The sequence below is a fragment of the Hyla sarda genome, chromosome 9, assembly GCF_029499605.1.
Source record: "Hyla sarda isolate aHylSar1 chromosome 9, aHylSar1.hap1, whole genome shotgun sequence".
Taxonomy (NCBI): domain Eukaryota; kingdom Metazoa; phylum Chordata; class Amphibia; order Anura; family Hylidae; genus Hyla; species Hyla sarda.
In genome coordinates this window covers 35,875,450-35,897,634 of record NC_079197.1, presented here as the reverse complement: position 1 = coordinate 35,897,634, position 22,185 = coordinate 35,875,450, and the positions used below count along the sequence as shown (strand labels likewise).

General features: G+C 41.8%; 1 protein-coding gene across 9 annotated transcripts in view; it reads left to right on the top strand.

The window, feature by feature from the left end:
• The window catches only part of LHX6 (LIM homeobox 6), a 159,384-nt gene that overhangs the window by 60,637 nt on the left and 76,562 nt on the right, over positions 1-22,185 (top strand). For 4 of the 9 annotated variants that reach the window (XM_056539542.1, XM_056539541.1, XM_056539552.1 and 1 more), the window contains one exon: positions 3,884-4,005. In XM_056539542.1, coding sequence (XP_056395517.1) covers positions 3,884-4,005 — 122 coding nt within the window. Of the gene's footprint in view, positions 1-3,642; positions 3,708-3,883; positions 4,006-4,648; positions 4,745-5,166; positions 5,212-5,566; positions 5,705-6,003; positions 6,028-22,185 lie in introns of those variants that run through there. The other 5 variants (XM_056539546.1, XM_056539549.1, XM_056539550.1 and 2 more) reach the window with 5 other exon arrangements.

The window sequence follows — 22,185 nt, the reverse complement described above, 5'->3', positions numbered from 1 at the left end:
TGGGATTCTTAACTTTATGTATTATCTCAATTGCTATATACAGAGAGTCCACCAGTGGGTTAAAAATCGGGCAATCAAAATTTTATTTATACTATTATTATTATAATATTAATATTATTATCTGCAGTTATGTGATTGATGTGATTCCAAAATTAAGGGTTTATTTGCTTCTTTGGATCCTCTTGGTTTACTTTCGCGATACTATGAAAATGTGTGAAAGTACACTGCTCAAAAAAATAAAGGGAACACTAAGATAACACATCCTAGATCTGAATGAATGAACTAATCATATGAAATACTTTCGTCTTTACATAGTTGAATGTGCTGACAATGTTAGCACAGCGTCTCCAGAATGTCTCCAGAATGTTCTCCACGGCGTCTCCAGACTGTCACGTCTGTCACATGTGCTCAGTGTGAACCTGCTTTCATCTGTGAAGATGCACAGGGTGCCAGTGACAAATTTGCCAATCTTGGTGTTGTCTGGCAAATGCCAAATGTCCTGCATGGTTGGGGGATGATAATTGCCTATAATTTCCACCTGTTGTCTGTTCCATTTACTCAACAGCATGTGAAATTGATTGTCAATCAGTGTTGCTTCCTGAGTGGACAGTGTGATTTCCCAGAAGTGTCATTGACTTGGAGTTACAAGTGTTCCCTTTATTTTTCTGAGCAGTGTATTTCCTTTCTTGTTTCAATATGTCTGCTTCAATGTATTTAATGTTTATGTCTGTATTTCTTTTACAAAACCCAATAAATATTTCTTGAAAGTAAAAATTTGAGGAAAGGAGTTATTTTGACTCTCTCTTGAATTTTTATCACACCAAGCAGGCTTTTTTTTTTTGGGGGGGGGGGGGGAGGGGTTGATGGTTTTTTGTTTTTTATTTGGATTTTATTTTTACTTTATTTTTGCAGAAAACCTCTGAAACTAGAAGTCAATTTGGTGTGCTGACTTAGGTCAGTGGCATAATGTTCCAAGAGCAGCATTCTACAGGTTGGCTTTTTTTTAAGCTGCCTTTGGCATTTTCTCTATTGACTTTCACTTTCTTTTCTGCTTTAAAAATGCATGCGTAAATTGTGTTTTGTAATTTTTTGCTGTTGTTTTTATGGTACATCTCACATGAAGAAAAGGAAAATGATTGAAGGACTTGATCCATGAAATCTTAAAAACCACATTAAAAAACACACAACAAAAAAATATTGAAAAAAATTGAATGAAACCTGTCACAATAAGCATGAAACATACCATATGTCAATGAAGGTCAGTGGGACAGGGAGAAATCTCTGGCAACCATCTAGGTGACTGTTTTGTGGACTTCCTTTTTGTAAGAAGGGTCTCCTGAAAACGAGTTGCTACAGGGACCTCTGGCCATTAGTTGTAATCTCTTGGAAAATACACTGCTCAAAAAAATAAAGGGAACACTTAAACAACACAATGTAACTCCAAGTCAATCACACTTGTGTGAAATCACACTGTCCACTCAGGAAGCAACACTGATTGACAATCAATTTCACATGCTGTTGTGCAAATGGAACAGACAACAGGTGGAAATTATAGGCAATTAGTAAGACACCCCCAATAAAGGAGTGGTTCTGCAGGTGGTGACCACAGACCACTTCTCAGTTCCTATGCTTCCTGGCTGATGTTTTGGTCACCTTTGAATGCTGGCGGCGCTTTCACTCTAGTGGTAGCATGAGATGGAGTCTACAACCCACACAAGTGGCTCAGGTAGTGCAGCTCATCCAGGATGGCACATCAATGCGAGCTGTAGAAAGAAGGTTTGCTGTATCTGTCATCGTAGTGTCCAGAGCATGGAGACGCTACCAGGAGACAGGCCAGTACATCAGGAGATGTGGAGGAGGCCGTAGCAATAACCCATCAGCAGGACCGCTACCTCCACCTTTGTGCAAGGAGGAGCAGGAGGAGCACTGCCAGGGGCCTGCAAAATGACCTCCAGCAGGCCACAAATGTGCATGTGTCCGCTCGAATGGTCAGAAACAGACTCATTGAGGGTGGTATGAGGGCCCGGCGTCCACAGGGGGTTTGTGCTTACAGCCCAACACCATGCAGGACGCTTGGCATTTGCCAGAGAACACCAAAATTCGCCACTGGTGCGCTGTGTTCTTCACAGATGAAAGCGGGTTCACACTGAGCACATATGACAAATGTGACAGAGTCTGGAGACGCCATGGAGAACGTTCTGCTGCCTGCAACATCCTCCAGCATGACCGGTTTGGGGGTGGGTCAGTAATGGTGTGGGGTGGCATTTCTTTGGGGGGGGGGGGGGGCGCACAGCCCTCCATGTGCTTGCCAGAGGTAGCCTGACTGCCATTTGGTACCGAGGTGAGATCCTCAGACCCCTTGTGAGACCATATGCTGGTGCGGTTGGCCCTGGGTTCCTCCTAATGCAAGACAATGCTAGACCTCATGTGGCTGGAGTGTGTCAGCAGTTCCTGCAAGAGGAAGGCATGGATGCTATGGACTGGCCCGCCCGTTCCCCAGACCTGAATCCGATTGAGCACATCTGGGACATCATGTCTTGCTCCATCCACCAATGCCATGTCGTACCACAGACTGTCCAGGAGTTGGCGGATGCTTTAGTCCAGGTCTGGGAGGACATCCCTCAGGAGACCATCCACCACCTCATCAGGAGCATGCCCAGGCATTGTAGGGAGGTCATACAGGCACGTGGAGGCCACACACACTACTGAGCCTCATTGTGACTTGTTTTAAGGACATTACATAAATTTGGATCAGCCAGTAGTGTGGTTTTCCACTTTGATTTTGAGTGTGACTCCATATCCAGACCTCCATGGGTTCATACATTTGATTTCCATTGATAATTTTTGTGTGATTTTGCTGTCAGCACATTCAACTATGTAAAGACGAAAGTATTTCATATGATTAGTTAACTTATTCAGATCTAGGATGTGCTATCTTAGTTTTTCCTTTATTTTTTTGAGCAGTGTATATTGAATTCTCCTGTGATTCCACTATAGGAGAAAATAAGCATAACATGGTTTCTGCTAAAATAAATATGCTATCTGTGTAACACGTAGACATGTTAGTTCCTCATAAGTAGACCATCTCTTCTAATGCTAATAGGTGAGAGACTTGATCCTGGAATTCCCTATTAAAGAAGCAAAATGGAAGAACAGCACATTTTTCTTCTCCACAGATAGTTATGGGGTATAGCTATGGGGTTTAACTTATTCTATATTCATTTTATATCAGATACTTTTGATATTTTGTTGCAGGTTTAAGGAATTTCATAATTTTTTGGAAAGCTCTAAATGAGATATGTTTGTGGCATTTTCCTCACAATTTTTTTTGGCACACTTTATTGACCAGAAGTCAAAAACCTAGAGGACAGCAGAGAACAAAATCACAAATTCAGGACAGGTAATAGGTCAAACCTAAAGAACAGTGCGGAACAAAAACAGCAGACGGAGAAAAATCAGGTCAAAGGCAAAGGTCAGGGAATATAGATCTGTCATAAAACAACAAGAGCAAGAAATGTGAGTGTAGGGATTAAACCTCTATCACAGGCAACTCAGCTTGTGGCTTGCCCATTTATATCTCCTGTCTGTGTCTTGTGCTCTTACCTCCTGATTGCCGGGAAGGATCACATCACTGGTAAAGAATGAGACTACAATGTGCAGGGTCATCATCCTGACAACGCACCACATTGCCGCTGGATCTCGGACAGGTACGTATGTTATACTAGTAAAATGACAGCTAAGCTGTGGTTGGTTGCTATAGGGAAAAATTACAGATAAATCTTGGTCAATGTGTATTGTCTTGTGTTTTCCTTAGGTAGGGAAATGCATATAACCACAATTGTTTATTTCTGCCAATTCTGATCATTGTTCCTTTTCCTTTTAGGTGAATAACTTAATATGGCACGTCAGATGTCTGGAGTGTTCAGTGTGTCGGACGTCTCTGAGACAACACAACAGCTGCTATATAAAAAACAAGGAGATATTCTGTAAAATGGATTACTTCAGGTAATACAGAAATAACATCCCTGCTACTATTAGCTCCTATTAACCATTGTGTGCACTGAGCAGAGATCACTTTTACATTGAGATGTTTATTACTGAGAGCGACATTTTATTTTATAATTTAATTTAATGGCTGTTGTAACATTTTCTCATGTGGGATTTCAGTGTGAATGCCTGGTATAAATGAGAGGTCTGTGATAAAATGTAACTAGAAATAAAGCAGAGCGGTATTAGTATTCTCCAAAGTAAAAAGGAATATGAATGCCCGACAGCGCTAGTTGGAGAGACCGCAAGAGATGGGTGTCAATACGGCAGTCAAGGAATGTACCGAAAAATTTACATGCTGTGATTCTTCCAAATGGTGGTGCAGCAATCCAATAAGTAGTAGCGAATAAATACTGTACGAAGAAGTAGGATGGAAAACGCACTCACCACTTTCTTGATAGGATGAATCAATTCTTTATTGCAGCGTGTAGTTCATAAAATCATCAGGTACAAATGTGCACAGGGAGCTGTAGATGGACACAGGCAGGGGGCGTGCAGGGGGCGGCAACTAGTTTCCCTCACGTAGGCGCTTCCTCTGGCTCGCACATGTGCGAGCCAGAGGAAGCGCCTACTTGCGCGAAACTAGTTGCCGCCCACCTGTCTGTGTCCATCTACAGCTCCCTGTGCACGTTTGTACCTGATGATTTTATGAACTACACGCTGCAATAAAGAATTGATTCATCCTATCAAGAAAGTGGTGAGTGCGTTTTCCATCCTACTTTTTCGTACAGCATTAGTATACTATTGCATTTTGATACTGTGATACATCATTCTGTTTCACTTTTATTTTGTGCTATAGGGGGAGATTTATTAAAACCCGTGTAGAGGAAGAGTGGTGCAGTGGCCCATAGCAACCAATCAGATTGCTTCTTTCATTTTTAAAGAGGCCTGTGAAAAATGAAAGAAGCAATCTGATTGGTTGCCATAGGCAACTTTACCACTCTTCCTCTACACAGGTTTTGATAAATCTCCCCATAGTGTTTATAAATGGTATTGTTCTAAGGGTGTTGTGGATTATGGGGGAGATTTATAAAAACATTTTGAGACAGCGAAGCAGTTGCCCATAGCAACCAATCAGATTCCAGCTTTGATTTATCAGATGAAAAAGGAAAGAACATCTGATTGGTTGCTATGGGCAACTGCTTCACCAATTCTGTGCAAAAGGTTTGATAAATCTCTACGAATTCGATTACATGGTTCATGTAGACTTCAGTTAGATTTTAATAGGTTTTTCAGTTATCTCTTTGATTATGGATCTTGCTAGGGGTATTCCAGGCAAAAACATTTTATCCCCTATCTAAAGGATAGGGGATTAGATGTCTGATCGCGGGGGCCTGCTGCTGAGACCCCCGCGATCTCCCTGCAGCACCCGCATTCTATGCGGGTGCTGAATCTCCAGTTTCGGAAACTTCCCGGACTGGGGACGTGACGTCACACCCCGCCCCCTCCATTCATGTCTATGGGAGGGGGCGTGATGCCCGTCACGCCCCCTCCCATAGACATGAATGGAGGGGGCGTGGCGTGACGTCACATCCCCAGTCTCGGCAACCCGGAGGTTTCCGAAACTGGAGATTCAGCACCCGCTGAATAGGATAGAGGATAAAATGTTTTTGCCCGGAATACCCCTTTAGACTGAAACCTAAACCTTGTTATGGAGGTAAGTCAGGCATAGGTCATAGGTGTGGTATTTGTAAATGAAATGTGAAAGATATTTTTGGCTGTTGACGTTACTTTGCTTTGTACAGTGTTAAAATAGCTTTTTTTCAATACATTTGTATGACTTAGCTTGATTTGTACTCGAATTGTAAAAAAAGGCATCAACTTGTGGAAGTAAGGGCCATAGCTCAAGGTTGATAGCAGAAAAAATGACGCTTTACTAAAAATTTCAGCGCTTCTTCTGAAAGGGTCATTTATTTCTGCTACTGCTACTGTGTCTTCTCCAGGTCTGGTGGATTCCTATTCCTGGTGACCCTAAGGCTTGTAAGCACGTTCCTACTTCTGCACTGCCACGACATTGAGGGTGATGTGTGCATATTGGGGAGATTTATCAAAACCTGTGCAGAGGAAGAGTGGTGCAGTTGCCCATAGCAACCAATCAGATTGCTTCTTTCATTTTCCACAGGCCTCTAAAGAGGCCTGTGGAAAATGAAAGAAGCAATCTGATTGGTTGCTATGGGCAACTACACCACTCTTCCTCTGCACAGGTTTTGATAAATCTCCCCAAGAGATCCTAAATCCTCTGTTGTGGGGTAATACATGAGGCGCTGCCCTTTGGTCTCTCTTTTTTTTCTTTTTTCTTTTATCTATAGCTCAAGGTTGGTGTTTATGCTCTCATTGTATGAGGTACTGGCATTTGTTGTTGTCATTATTTGCAAACATAATGGGAAGTCAAGGTTTTATAAGGGTTTATTAAAGGGGTATTTCCAACTTGCAGATTTATCCCCTTTAAAAAGGATTGGGGATAACAAGCTGATTAGTAAGGGTCTGAATGCACCAGTCACGAGAATGGAGAAAAACTGATACCCTGACCATAGAAAAAACACATTCTCATTATTACTTCCTACGGCATTTACCACACATCACATGGACCTCTTTAACGCCTTCCCGATATCTGACATACATATATGTAAAAATGTTGGGCAGGGAGCATGGAGCAAGCTTAGAAGTTGAGCCCGCTCCATGGGGGACATTTATCAAAGCATTTGGTAGGTTTTTTTCTTTTTTGCTTAAAATTGTCACAAAAAAGTCGCAAGTGCGACTACTCTCTTTTTTTCTGCGACTTTTTGCTTGTGCAGTGTCCTAAGCAAAAAATAAAAATCTTGCTTACCAAAGCAAAAAGTGATTTTTGACCTGCAGTGGTCAGAGATTTATCAAGTGCGAAAGTCGCAAAAAAGTCGCATTGCATGAAAAAACCTACTAAATTTACTCCAGCTCAGACATGGAGCAGAAAAAGCCACTACCAAAGCAAAAAAATAAAAATAAATTCTTTACGTGAAAGAAATTTATCAACTGTCTGAAAGCAGTTGATAAATAAGTCGCACATAAGCAAAAAAAATTGTAAGAAAAAAATAACTAAAAAAAGGAATACATAAGCAAACATTGATAAATGTCCCCCAATACCGTCAGCCATATGCTGGCTGTGTTTTAAAGAGGATAATACACGAGGTGCCAGTATAGGACCTGTCTTTTTCTTATTCCTACAGAGTGTTTTAAAGGGGTACTCCCACCCTAGATATCTTATCCCCTATCTAAATGATAGAGGATAAGATGTCTGATCTCAGGGGTCCCGCCGCTGGGGACCCCCGCAGTATTGCATGCGGCACCCACCCCTGTTGTTTGTGCGGAAGCACTGGAGGGTCTGAGTCGCGACTATGGGAACGGAAGTCCGTGACGTCAGGACTCCGCTCCCGTGTGACGTCACGCCCGTCCCCTCAATGCAAGTCTATGGAAGGGGGCGTCACGCCCCCTCCTATAGACTTGCATTGAGGGGACGGGCGTGACGTCACACGGGGCAGAGTCCTGGCGTCACGGACTTCCGTTCCCGTAGTCGTGATTACACTCACTGACTGCATTTTAAAGGGGAACTCCAAAACATAGTTCTTATTCACTATTTACACGATTCCTGGCATCCCTGCACTCCTCATGCACGGAACAACTTCCGCTCTGTGCATGGATTAGTGTCGACCACTGCACGAAGCAGTGGCCGACCCTTCCTTCCGTTATCTCTATGGAAAAGCTGTAGATACATGAGTGCTCTATCTCAGGCTTACCCAGAGAGATACATGAAGGGGGCATGACAGCCACCACTTCGTGCAGTGGTTGACACTAATCCTTGCACAGAGCGGAGGTTATTGTGTTCATAAAGAGAGCTGGGGAACTGGGACCCCCTGCCGACACTTATCCCCTATCCTGTGCACTGGAGTTCCCCTTTAAGGCCCTGTTACATGAAGCAATTAATGATCACACATCGCCTTTTGTAATACAGGATATGGAGCTGAGGAATGATAGAACTTAATGGCCATGCAAGGGATTCAGTGATCATTGGTGCAGCCCTGACCACACAAACACCAAGCTGTGTAATAGGCTGATTAATCGAGCATCAATCAACTAGTCCGCCTGTCTGATACCACCCTTAACATGAGGTATTACGTGGTTACATTTGTCACTCTTTTTGGAACTAAAGTGACTTTGCTGCCTTTTGTCCAGTCAGTCCCATAGGGAAGCTTTAGTTCATACAGGATGCCCTTCAAATCGGTTCGTTTTAATGGGCCAGTAATAGGGTTTTTCTGGTGATAGATTTCATTTAACAACATAATTGAAAGTCAAAGGATGTGCAGACGAATATAAATTGAAAACTGAATCCTATGACTGTAAAATTACTCAACGTGCTACTTAAAATGTAGCAAAACATGTAATGGGATGGTTACAGACTGAAATCTAATTGACAATTTTGTCATCCTTTAAAATGCCAATGAAATCAATGGCAGCCATAAAAAAATTGTAAAAAATAGTAAACCAGTCCTCAAAGGATTGTGAAGAGTGAAACATGGATAGATAAATAGATAAATGGAGAGAAAAGGATTATATCTAGTGTGAATGTCACAGTAAAACATTGTAAATCAGTATTCTGGACCTGAGATATGGCTAATTAAGTGTACAATAGTTATGGTACATAAAATAAAACAACATGGTAATCTGCTGCTATCCAAGCAAGGCCCCTGCTATGGAAGTAGTAAGATAATAAAAATTACAAATAAATATGATGACAAGTGTTAAATGGAATAAAAAAAACATATGGAATATAATAAAACCACCTATAAGGAATCAAATGTCTATAATCAAATGTCTCAGTCTCTTATGAAATTCACTTAAGATAAGTGTGGAACAAGTCCCTTAAAAGCAATTAGAAGGTTGATGCACGGCACCACTCACCACCTTGTAGATCGCTCTGCACTTGCAGATTGGCACGGAGCTGCGTCCGGCCTCCAGTTAGTGGATTTGATGCAGTCGGAGTACTGGAATGTTCTGAAACAGTTGGCCTGTGAGCATAAGTCAGGATCGTATGTCTCTGCGCTCGCTGTGCATAGATGGACGGGCTGGCTGCTGCTGGCTGCTGTTGGCACGGAGCAATATCCGACCTGGATGTATACAGTTGTAGCAGGTACATCAGGTAAAAGGCAAGCTGGCAGATAGTATGAGCTGGCAGATGGTGTATAGGCTGGCACAGGCTGTGTCCGGCCTATGGGAACCAGAATGATGGTAGTAGATAACAGAACGATAGTCTGTAGTAGCGTCCTCGTGTTGGCAGTAAGGTGTGTGGTGTGTAGAGGCATCTCTATTAAGCTACTGAGGAAAAGGCCCGCGGCCTTGAAACGCATCTAGCTGGTTTTACCTTTCCATAACCACCACCTCTTATGACTCTTGCTTCAACCATTATTTGGAAGCGCTGTAACCCCCTTATGTTGGCACCACTCAACCACGCACCTTACTGCCGACACGAGGACGCTACTACAGACTATCGTTCTGTTATCTACTACCATCATCCACGTTCCCATAGGCCGGATGCAGGTCAGTGCCAGCCTGCACACCATCTGCCAGCTCATGCCATCTGCCAGCTTGCCTTTTACCTGCTGTAGCTGCTACAACTGTATACATCCAGGTCGGACATCGCTCCGTGCCAGCAGCAGCCAGATTGTCCATCTATGCACAGCGAGCACATAGACTGACGATCCTGACGAATGCTCACAGGCCATCTGTATCAGGACATTCTGTGACTTCCAGTCCCCCGACTGCATCAAATCCACTAACCGGAGGCTGGACGCAGCTCCGTGCCAACCTGCAAGTGCAGAGCGATCTACAAGGTGGTGAGTGGTGCCGTGCATCAACCTTCTAATTGCTTTTAAGGGACTTGTTCTACACTTATCTTAAGTAAATTTTATAAGAGACTGAGGCATTTGATTATGGACATTTGATTCCTTATAGGTGATTTTATTATATTCCATTTCTGTTTTATTCCATTTATCATATTTATTTGTAATTTTTATTATCTTACTACTTCCAAGGCCCTGCTTGAATAGTAGCGAATTACAATTTTATTTTATGTATAATAAATATTGTACACTTAATTAGCCATATCTCAGGTCCAGAATACTGATTTACAACATTTTACTGTGACATTCACACTGGATATCATCCTTTTCTCTCTCCATTTATCTATCAATTTTTTCACTCTTCACGATCCTTTGAGGACTGATTTACTATTTTTTATGACATTTGAGGTCTATTTAGGGTTTAGATTACACCAGTTAACCTTGGGAACGTTCTTATGCTTTAGTGAGCTACACCACCTCTTCAGCCATAAAAAAAACCTCTACATAACAGTACCTCTAATTCATAACAATAATATCTTTAGAACTAGTCTACTTTTTCCATCGGCGTCATGTGGAACATATTATCCAAGAAATGCTGGAGAGACGTGGACTGCCTAGCTATGATCCCAAAGTCTAATGTCAGCCAGATAAGCCTTGTGCTGTCATAGTCTAGACACCGTTCATACCTGGAAGGTATTGAATCATGCAGTTTCTACTAAAAACCTCCCATAATTTAGGCCAATTAGGCAATCAGTTCTGACATGGGGGCAGGGACTGTCATATATAGGCCCAGGGGAAATGTTTATCCTTTAAATAAGCTACAAGTTACCATCTAAATAATACAAAAATCCAAGCTTTACCATTAAACATTACTTCTTATACTCTTTCACTTCTGAAATCCCATTATAATTTTGATTGGCGAAACAATAGTATTCAATATTTAGGAGTACACTTATCTTATCCCCATGACACCCTATATACTACTAACTATGAACCCCTGTTAACCCATATCTCTTCGGAAACTCACAAAATCGGAAATCTCTTGGTCGGGAAGAATAGCCACATTCAAAATGTTCCTGCTTCCAAAATTCTTATACCATCTTAGGACCCTTCCTATCCTCCTCCCTAAGTCCTTTTTTCAGAAAGCCAATCGTACATTGTTAAACTTTATCTGGGCAGGCAAAAAACCTAGAATTTCATCATCTATTCTTACTAAATTCAAAAGGGCTGGTGGATTAAGCACTACGGATATTAGAGGGTACTACATAACAACACTTGTTTCTTTACTGATGCATTGGTGGAATGTAGATACAAACTCCTCATGGGCCATGATTGAACAACTTTCTACTTATCCATACACATTATACGACATGCTCTTCCTTCCTGCCTAGAAATTACCAGTCCCTAAATTATACAAACCGTTAGTCAGAGCCTCCTACAAAGCCTGGACACAATATCTAAACTCATTAACTCCCCTTAAATATTCAACTATAGAGGATCTTCCCCTCTCCATGGTCCTTGCCAATTCCCCTGATTTGGACCTACAAAGTTGGTTTGATAGAGGTATCAGACATATTATGAAACACTCTGAGATCATGCCTTTTGAAGATATTCATTCAAGTTATCATGTTAATAATAACAAATTTCACAAATACCTAATTAGTAGACACTTCATAAATACAATTATGCCTTCTCAGCTTAAATTGGATAGTAGCACTTTACAATATTTTTCATCCCCTATAAAAGGCATAAAACCTTTACATAACTTGTATACTAAATGTGATACATTTTACAAAAGCTACCCAACATAGAAACAGAAGACTGGCCTTTAAATATATACATAAATCATTTCAATGCTCTTCTCACATTGAATCCAAGTACAAAACTATCCTCAGATGGTACTTTACTCCTGAAAAGATTGCAAAAGCTTATCCTTATTCACAATTTTGTAGGAGGGGTTGCGGTCATAAAGATACTCTCCTTCACATAATATGGAACTGCCCAATCATCCAAATATTCTGGTCAGAGTGCAAAAATCTCTTGATGTCTATATTTAACTGTTCCATTCCTTGGAATCCCCAACTAGACCTTCTTTATATAGGTTTACAAAATATACCCCCTCCACTAAGAGAATTATTTTGTATTCTCACGATAATTGCTAAAAACACATTACTGAGTAACTGGAAAACTCCATTGGTCCCCTGTTTTGATATCATCCTGAATAAAATAAATACTTCATATTCATTCGAAAAGGTTATAGCTAAGGGATCTGAAAAGTTGGACAAGTTTAACATCAGATGGTTATCATGGTCTCTGTCCTCTCATTGTAGAGATATTTGAGTAATGATGTTTTTTTCACTGACATGATACTTAAACAAAGACATTATGTTACAAGAGGCACATTGACACTCCATTATTAGAGTTAAACCTTATCATCATCTTGTTCTATAAGTATTGTCTTGGCATTTGCACTTTTCTACTACGTTTCATTATGCATCAGATATATAAGGATAAAAGAAAAAGAAAATATATAACATTAATGGCACGCAGGCTTACTACTGTGTATGTCATGTCATAGATGTTATATTTCCTTTATTCTTATTTATTCATTTATTTTTTTCTGTTTTCCTTTTGGTTTGGTTAAACAACTGCCTATCTATCTCGACAACCAAATCTACCTATATAGAGTAAACAAATGTTCGCTGTGATTGTTGTAAAATAATAAGGTGACAGCTGCGTCTGTCCTTTATACATGGTTATGTTTTTCTATTATGGTAAAATTGAATAAAAAACTATTGAAAGAAAAAAAAGAAGCTACAAGAGTCTGAAGATGGGGTCAGGAAATGGCATGAATCTGGGTGCTGACCAGTTAAGATAATATAGAGCAGGGGTTCTCAACCAGGGGTACATGCGGGGATACGGCAATTCGCTGACAAATACCGGACATGCATGGCCAGAATTTGTCAGCGGAGAGCTGCATTGACTGCCGGGCCTGACGTGTGACGTCCCTGACGTTGCACAGAGGCGCCGGCACAGCATAGAAGGACGTTACCCATCAGTCCGGCCCTCCAACTCCCGCTGAATGGAATAGACACAGGTCTGGTAAGCATGTTAAACTAAGTGTTACATCGCAGTATGGGAGGGTGTTATTGTATGTATCTCATGTATTTGGGGGTACAGTCATGAAAAAGGTTGAGAACCAGTGATATAGAGCGTCTCTCTATGTATGTAACCTCTACCCTGTAATACAACATCATTTAGTCTGCTAACAAGATGTGTCCTGAGGACATGCTGACGTATCCATGCTTGGACAAGCATGGGCCCTATTCAGTACAGTGGCCCAAGTGTAGACAGCTAGACTACTTCCAGGTTATTTTCTGAATTTATTTGAGTTTTGTCTTGGACCGAAAAGTGCTGCAAACTACTCTTCTCAGTACAGGATAAAAAAATTGGGATAAACTCAGAAAATAACCAGAAGTAGTACTAGCTGACTACGCTTTGACCATGCCTGTCCGAGCATGGATACGACGGCATGCCATTTTGACAGTTTCCTGACATATCTGTACCTCAGAGGCAAAAATTGTGGTGTGAACGAGCCCTAAGGAGAACGTTTGTAATTCTGTTTGGCTGAATTTCTTGTTCATGGGTAGAGGATGAGGATGGGCAGTAGCTTCAATGTTATATTTTTTATGTAATGCTGATAGTTCTGGGTCAATAGATACAATTATAATAAGCATTTATGTGAATATGTGCTGTTTTGGGGAAAATTTGCAATGAGATTTTTGAAATCGCATTAAACAAAAACACTTTAACAACAGAATTATATTTCTATATGGCGTTCACTTTAAAGGAATACTCCACTGGGGTACTCCACTTTTCTTTAAATAAATTAACTGGTGCTGGAAAGTTAAAAAGATTTCTAAATTACTTTTATTTAAAAATCTTAATCCTTCCAGTACTTATCAGCTGTTGTATGATCCACAGTGCTCTCTACTGACAGCTCTGTCCATTTTAGGAACTGTCCAGAGTAGGACCAAATCCCCAAAGAAAACCTCTCCTGCTCTGGGCAGTTCCTGACATGGACAGAGATGTCAGCAGAGAGTACTGTGGTCAGACAGAAAGGAAATTCAAAAAGAAAAGAACTTCCTGTGGATCATCCAGCAGCTCATAAGTACTGGAAGGATTAAGATTTTTTAATAGAAGTAATTTACAAATTTGTTTAACTTTCTGCCACCAGTTGATTTAAAAGAAAATGTGGCAGGTTAGGCCAACTTTAGTATAAGGTACATGCAGTGGCGTAGTGGAGGCCCATGCTATGCAGGGGGGGGGGGGGGGACGTCTAGGTGGGGGACCCCAGCAGTGGCATTGCAGGGGGGGCCCACTGTATGCTACCTGCGCCCCTCACTCACAGAGCAGCCTCTGACCTCAACATGGCGGCCGCAGGTGAGGAAAGTGCACAGACAGGGTAAGGCGACCGAGGACGGGAGGGGGGTGGGATGTATGTATGATGTGTATGATGTTATGTATGATGTGTATGCATGTAGTATGTATGATGTATGCATGTATTATATATGTACGATGTTTGTGTATGTCTGCATATAGTATGTATGATTTTTGTATTTCTGCATTATGCATGCATGATGTGTATATATATATATATATATATATAATGTGTGTGCTATGTATGTATGACGTGTATATATGTATTATGCATCTTTCAAGGAAAACAGCGCTTGTAGTAATAACCCCTTCGAGACAAAATCCATTTTGACCTTTAGGACAAGGCCAATTTTAGTCTTTGCACTTAAAATTTTTCCTCCTCCCCTTGTTTTTTTGCATCACCAATTGTACTCTGTACTGACATCACTTATTTTATAACATTATCTGCAGCGAAACAAAAAAGAAACATATTTGTGGGGTGAAATTAAGAAAAAATGCCATTTTGTAATTTTTTGGGGCATCCGTTTCTACGCAATACACTTTTCGGTAAAAGTGACACATTTTCTTTATTCTGTAGATCCATACGGTTACAAGGATATCCAGTTCGTGAAGGTTTTATTATATTTTACTACTTTTAAAAAATTATAACTACACGCACCAAAATGATTATGTTTAAAATTGTCATCTTCTGACTCCTATAACTTTTTTATTTTACTGCATCCAGGGCTATATGAGGGCTCCTTTTTTTGCGCCGTGGTCTGTAGTTTTTATTGGTACCATTTTTGTTTTGATGAGACTTTTTGATCGCTTTTTATAAAAAAAAATTATGATATATGACGGGAACAAAAATGCACAATTTTGGACTTTGGTATGTTTTTACATGTACGCCATCGATCCTGTAGTTTAACTACCCTTATATTTTCATAGTTCGGACATTTATGCACGCGGCAGTACCTCATATGATTATTTTTATTTTATTATTTGATTTAAAAAATGGGAAAAGGGGAAGGATTCAAACTTTTATTTGGAAAGGGTTAATGAACTTTTTTTAACACTTTATTATTTATAAATTTTTTAGGGGGGGGCTATACCATGCAATCTGTTGATTGCATATACTGATCAATACTATGCCATAGCATAGCATTGATCAGTGTTATCGGTGCTCTGCTGCTCCAGCCTGCTGAGCAGGCAGGGAGCAGCGGATCACAGATCGGATAGCGAGGAGGCAGGTGAGGACCCTCCTGCTGTGCAGCTGGGTGATTGGGACATCGCTGAGCTGCCGGGACATTTTACTTACGTTTTTAGAAGCCACAATCAACTTTGATTGCAGCATCTAAAGGGTTAATGTGGCACCTGGCATTAACCCTGAATCCTGGCTGCTGATAGCAGTCGGGACCCACCGGTTTGATGCACCCTCTCCTTGTGAGCGTGCTTCAAACCCTGGTAACGAGACTCAGGGTGTACAGGTACGCACTCCATCCTTAATTACGGGATGCAAGGGCGTACCCATACGTCCTCCGTCCCCAACAGGTTAAAACATCAAACGTTTAATCTGTATGCATTAGAAGCCTGACTCTTTATAAGGGGAAGTGGCAGCCAGACCTGCAATAAATGTTTAAATTACAGATTAGTGCAGCTTGAGTTGTAGTTTTGGGTCACCAGCATAGCCATAGGCTGTATCAGGGCGTGCTTGGTGTTGTAGTTAGTAACTACAACTCCCAGAATTCTTTGACACAGTCTATGCTTCTGCAGCTGACTCAAAACTACAACTCCCAGCATTTTGCTCTATATAGCAGTACAGGTTATGGTGCTGCATGCTGGGAGTTGTAGTTTTGGTCTTGCTGCAGAGCCATAGGCTGTATTAGGGCATGCTGGGCATTGTAGTCAGTAACTACAACTCTCAGCATTCCTTGACACAGCCTATGGTTCTGCAATAAGCCCAAAACTACAACTCCCAGCATGCTGCACCATAACCTGTACTGCTATATAGTGCAGCATGCTGGGAGTTGTCGTTTTATTTGGGGATGCTGCTTCTGAAGAAGCAGAGCGTTACCAAGAACACTGATCAATACTCTATTATGGCAAAGGATTGTTCAGTGTTTACAATCAAAAGATCACATGTAGTGGTCTCCTATTGGGGTTACTTACTTTTCTCCCTCCAATTTCCGCTGAGTTATGTCCCGGTAAAGTTCAGCTGTTTGTCCCCAGCATCATGTTTCAAGGCGGGGCCCCCGCCGACTGTCTGCCTCTGACTCCTCCTAAACTCGCCCCCTTGCTTAGCATAATCATTGCCTTTAACTCCACGTCCTAGTGACATGGAGTCACATGCCCCGTGAGTGCAGCGCTCTCTCTGCAAAGCGCATGCGCCTAAAGCTTTAAACCAGCTTTCACATCCTCATGACGTGAGAGCTCTGTGTATAGAGAGAGAGCTCTGACCATTGTTACTGCTCATGCGCGGGTCCCTCGTTACACCCGGAGTAGCGAGGCTTTAGCGAGAGATTGAAATGTTTAGGCCCATTCGCTCTGCAGACAGAGCACTGCGCTCACGGGGCATGTGACTCCACAATCCTATGTAATGTCCCAGTACAGGACATGAGCCTGTACTACCCTTAGGCCCTGTCAGGTTGAGACCCTCAGTGACCTGGGGGCTCCCCTGCAAGGTCTCCCCCTGTTATTTCCAGAATGTTGTGTATACTGCTTTAATGTATAGACAGGATTCCAGTGTTTTCCAACCAGGGTGCCTCCAGCTGTGGCCAAACTACAACTCCCAGCATGCCCAGACAGCCTGTTCAGGCACGCTGGGAGTTGTAGTTTGGCCACAGCTGAAGGCACCCTGGTTGGGAAACACTGCTCCATGCTCTTCTAGCCAGCAAATCCTCCCCCGTCACTCTCACCTCTGACCCTCCATCAATGTTTTCCAGTCTCGTCTTCTGAGTTCCTGGCCACCTCTGTGGGAATCTGGCCTAGCTGTGAAGATAATACCATCTGTCTTAACTCAGTAAAGCTTCCGTTAAACCATAATTGGTTGTGGACTCCCCCTTCCTTAACTAGCCATTGGAATAGCGGAGATACCGTTCGTGTGGTTCGGGTACCAAAAACCACTCTGGCGTCACGAACACTAGGGGTTAATTACATCTTACCCCAGGGGTTAATACCATCTGATCCCACCACTCACACCGCTACACACCGTACATTGGTGGTCCACCACAACTGGGACGTGGAGTTGAAGGCAATTATTATGCTAATTAAAGGGGTACTCTCCTGGAAAACATTTTTTTTTTTTTAAATCAACTGGTGCCAGAAAGTTAAACAGATTTGTAAATTACTTCTTGTTAAGCTGCTATTTGCTCCACAGGAAGTTCTTTTCTTTTTGAATTTCCTTTCTGTCTGACCACAGTGCTCTCTGTTGACCCCTCTGTTCATTTTGGGAACTTTCCAGAGTAGGAGTAAATTCCCATAGCAAACCTCTCCTACTCTGGAAAGTTCCTGACACGGACAGAAGTGTCAGAAGAGAGCACTCTGGTCAGACTGAAAAGAAAATTCAAAAAGAAAATAACTTCCTGTGGAGCAAATAGAAGCTGATTTTTTAATAGAAGTAATTTACAAATCTGTTTAACTTTCTGGCACCAGTTTATTTAAAAAAAAAAAAGTTTTCCAGGGGAGTACCCCTTTAAGGGGTGAGCTTAAGACGCGTCAGAGGCTGCCAGCCAGCCGCGGCCCCACCTTGAAGCGCGATGCTGGGGACAAACAGCGACACTTTACCGGGACATAACTCAGTGGCAATTGGAGGGAGAAAATTAAGTGACCCCCTCATTGGATTCCTGTTCACCCACACTATGACCCATTGTATTGGGTTTAGTGTGGGTGAACCTGGCTGACAGTTTTCCTTTAAGGACGCAGGGCGTACCTGTACGCCATACCACCTTAAGTGGCTTTGAAAAGAGAACAGGAGCTGCATTCTCTTCAAAGCAGTGAGTGTTGGCTATTATCTGTAGCCAGACACTCACTGCTTACAGCAGGCAGAAGCGATCCCTCCGCTGCCAGTCATTTAACCCTTTAGAAGCAGTGATCAATACAGATCATGGCGCCTAAAGTGAAAGTAAAAGTCTGCATTAGCTCAATGGAGCTTACTGAACCCTGGTGACATGAAGACAGAGTGCCAGTGTGTGTTAGTTCTATATGCAGAGGTAACAATGTGTGGTAGTAATACATTTAAAGGGTACAGTGTATATATGATAGTATTATATTCTGAGGCCACAGCGTGTGGTAGTATTTACCAGCCTCATTGAATGATGTCAGTGGGCAGAGCGGATCTGGGCTGAGGTTGGTGTCAGGAAGAAAGAGAGTGCCAGTGTGTGTTAGTTTTAAATGCAGAGTTAGCAGTGGGTGGTAGTATTATATTTAAAGTGCACAGGGTATCTAGCAGTATTATATTCAGCATTATATACAGTATCTGGCAGTATTATATTCAGTATCTGGCAGTACTATATTCAGAGGGTGCAGTGTCTGGCAGTATTGTATTCAGAGGTGCAGTGTCTGGTAGTATAATATTCAAAGTAGAAAGAAAATGTCCAGCACTGTGAGCACGGTGCAAGATGATTTATCGTGGAATAAAACAGTACGATTAAGGTGACCAAGGTCACTGGTTTTATTCCACAATAAATCATCTTGCATCGTGCTCACAGTGCTGGACATTTTCTTTCTACTATTGGCTGTGTTCATGGCGTCTGCACGAGTCCGTGCATGGAGGTGGCAGTGGTCAGCTGAACTACTACTTGTTGCACTATAATATTCAAAGGGTGCAGTGTGTGGTAGTATTATATTCAGAGGGTGCAGTGTGAGGCCGTATTATATTCAGAGGGTGCAGTGTGTGGCAGTTTTATATTCAGAGGGTGCAGTGTGTGGCAGTTTTATATTCAGAGGGTGCAGTGTGTGGCAGTATTATATTCAGAGTGTGCAGTGTGTGGCAGTATTATATTCAGAGGGTACAGTGTGTGGTAGTATTATATTCAGAGGGTGCAGTGTGAGGCCGTATTATATTCAGAGGGTGCAGTGTGTGGCAGTTTTATATTCAGAGGGTGCAGTGTGTGGCAGTATTATATTCAGAGGGTGCAGTGTGTGGCAGTATTATATTCAGAGTGTGCAGTGTGTGGCAGTATTATATTCAGAGGGTACAGTGTGTGGTAGTATTATATTCAGAGGGTGCAGTGTGAGGCCGTATTATATTCAGAGGGTGCAGTGTGTGGCAGTTTTATATTCAGAGGGTGCAGTGTGTGGCAGTATTATATTCAGAGGGTGCAGTGTGTGGCAGTATTATATTCAGAGGGTGCAGTGCGTGGCAGTATTATATTCAGAGGGTGCAGTGTGTGGCAGTATTATATTCAGAGGGTGCAGTGTGTGGCAGTATTATATTCAGAGGGTGCAGTGTGTGGCAGTATTATATTCAGAGGGTGCAGTGTGTGGCAGTATTATATTCAGAGGGTGCAGTGTGTGGTAGTATTATATTCAGAGAGTGTAGTGTGTGGCAGTATTATATTCAGAGGGTGCAGTGTGTGACAGTATTATATTCAGAGGGTGCAGTGTGTGGTAGTATTATATTCGGAGGATGCCATGTGTGGTAGTATTATATTCAGTGGGTGCAGTGTGTGGAAGTATTATATTCAGAGGGTGCAGTGTGTGGTAGTATTATATTCGGAGGATGCCATGTGTGGTAGTATTATATTCAGTGGGTGCAGTGTGTGGAAGTATTATATTCAGAGAGTGCAGTGTGTGGTAGTATTATATTCGGAGGATGCCATGTGTGGCAGTATTATATTCAGAGGGTGCAGTGTGTGGCAGTATTATATTCAGAGGGTGCAGTGTGTGGCAGTATTATATTCAGAGGATGCAGTGTGTGGTAGTATTATATTCAGAGGGTGCAGTGTGTGGTAGTATTATATTTAGAGGGTGCAGTGTGTAGTGGTATTATATTCGGAGGATGCCATGTGTGGCAGTATTATATTCAGAGGGTGCAGTGTGTGGCAGTATTATATTCAGAGGGTGCAGTGTGTGGCAGTATTATATTCAGAGGGTGCAGTGTGTGGTAGTATTATATTCAGAGGGTGCAGTGTGTGGTAGTATTATATTCAGAGGATGCAGTGTGTGGTAGTATTATATTCAGAGGGTGCAGTGTGTGGTAGTATTATATTTAGAGGGTGCAGTGTGTAGTGGTATTATATTCGGAGGATGCCATGTGTGGCAGTCCTCACTTGTTTATTTACTTAGGTTGTAAAACAGATAATTGTATTATTTTATCTATGCTATACATACACTACAGTGACATTTAAGAAAACTAATGTAAGTATTACTTACAAATGCTCTTCATACGTCCATAGAAAATGCCTATGGGTGGTGCATATCAGTATGGGTGGAGCAATTTGGTATGGATGGGGTACATTGTCATGGGTGTGGCATACCTCATGGGAGAGGAGCTTAGGGGCCTCCTCAGCAGGTCTCGCAGGGGCCCCCCAAATAAATTGTTACCCCACTGGGTACATGGGCCTCTTTACATATATGTTTCCATTTCCACTGACTCTGCAGAATATGCCTGCTCAGGTAGGATTGGCTATGGACAGGATTGACTGTCAGAATGCTAGGGGAAGAGAAGAGAGCCATCAAAACCATCAGAGCCAACCGACACTGCAGGACAATGGGGAATGTCTCCCAGGGATGATAGGGGAAAAGATTTTAACATATACAGTATAAAGCGCTGACACACATTATATATAGTAAATCTCATGACAGGTTCCCTTTAAAGCTTCACCACCTATTTGTGACCTTAAAGCGTACCTGTCACATCACAGAAAAAATAATGCTTATGTATGTTACTCCCTAGGTCATGTAGATTCTACATGTCTTTTTCATGTGTCTAGCTTCTGTATTTGGCCCACAAATCCCTCTGTTCTGCTACTCCCTCATTCTGACATCCACTGCTCAGGAAGGGACGTGTCCGAGGCAAGCACTGAACTCGCCCTCACTCACCATGCATTCACTACCTCCCTGAGTCTGTGTTGAGTCCCTTCATCCAATCCCTGCAGACTGCTCTGTAACCCCCTTCTCTCTGTTTTCATGCTGCAGTATGATAGACAGGACAGGAGTGAACATACAGGAGTGCTAGTCCCGCCCTTACTTACTGGACTTTGTCCCAGCCTGAGCTTCAGTTGGGACAAAGATGATGCTGCAGCCAGACAAGATTATGTTCTGGATGATATGGGGACCCCTAGTGGTCTTTTTTGTAAGCCAAGATTTCTATAAAAAGGAGATAAAATTTTTTTATTATAAAGTATATTAGAAAGGTTAATTCTATGTTAAAATTTACAAATTTTTTGATTCTGACGGTGCCCATTTATTTTTGTGGTGTAAAATCTATTAAAGAGCTTCCACACTGTCACGTACAACGTAAAATCCTAGTGTACTGATGTCTGCAGAGAGGCTGTTCAACCACCTATGTCACCAGCATCTGGATACAAGTGCAACCTATGCCGCCCCTTATAGTTACAGTTTTTCTCTTTCCTTTGATTTATTAACCATTCAGAAAAATAAAAATGTTTGCGCAGTTCACACTTATAACTGGGTATAAGGGTTGACCAGGTTACTGTAATAACACACAATCCTATTTGTATAAGAAAAGAGATGATTTGCATTGCCATATTTCATGCAATGGTTGATAGAATTATTATGTTCTATCTAAATTATTGGTCAAAAGACCTTTTCCATCTTTAATATGCCATTCTCTATAGGGCTTAATAAACTCTTAATCTGCTTATTTATTTTTCACTTTTTATTTTCA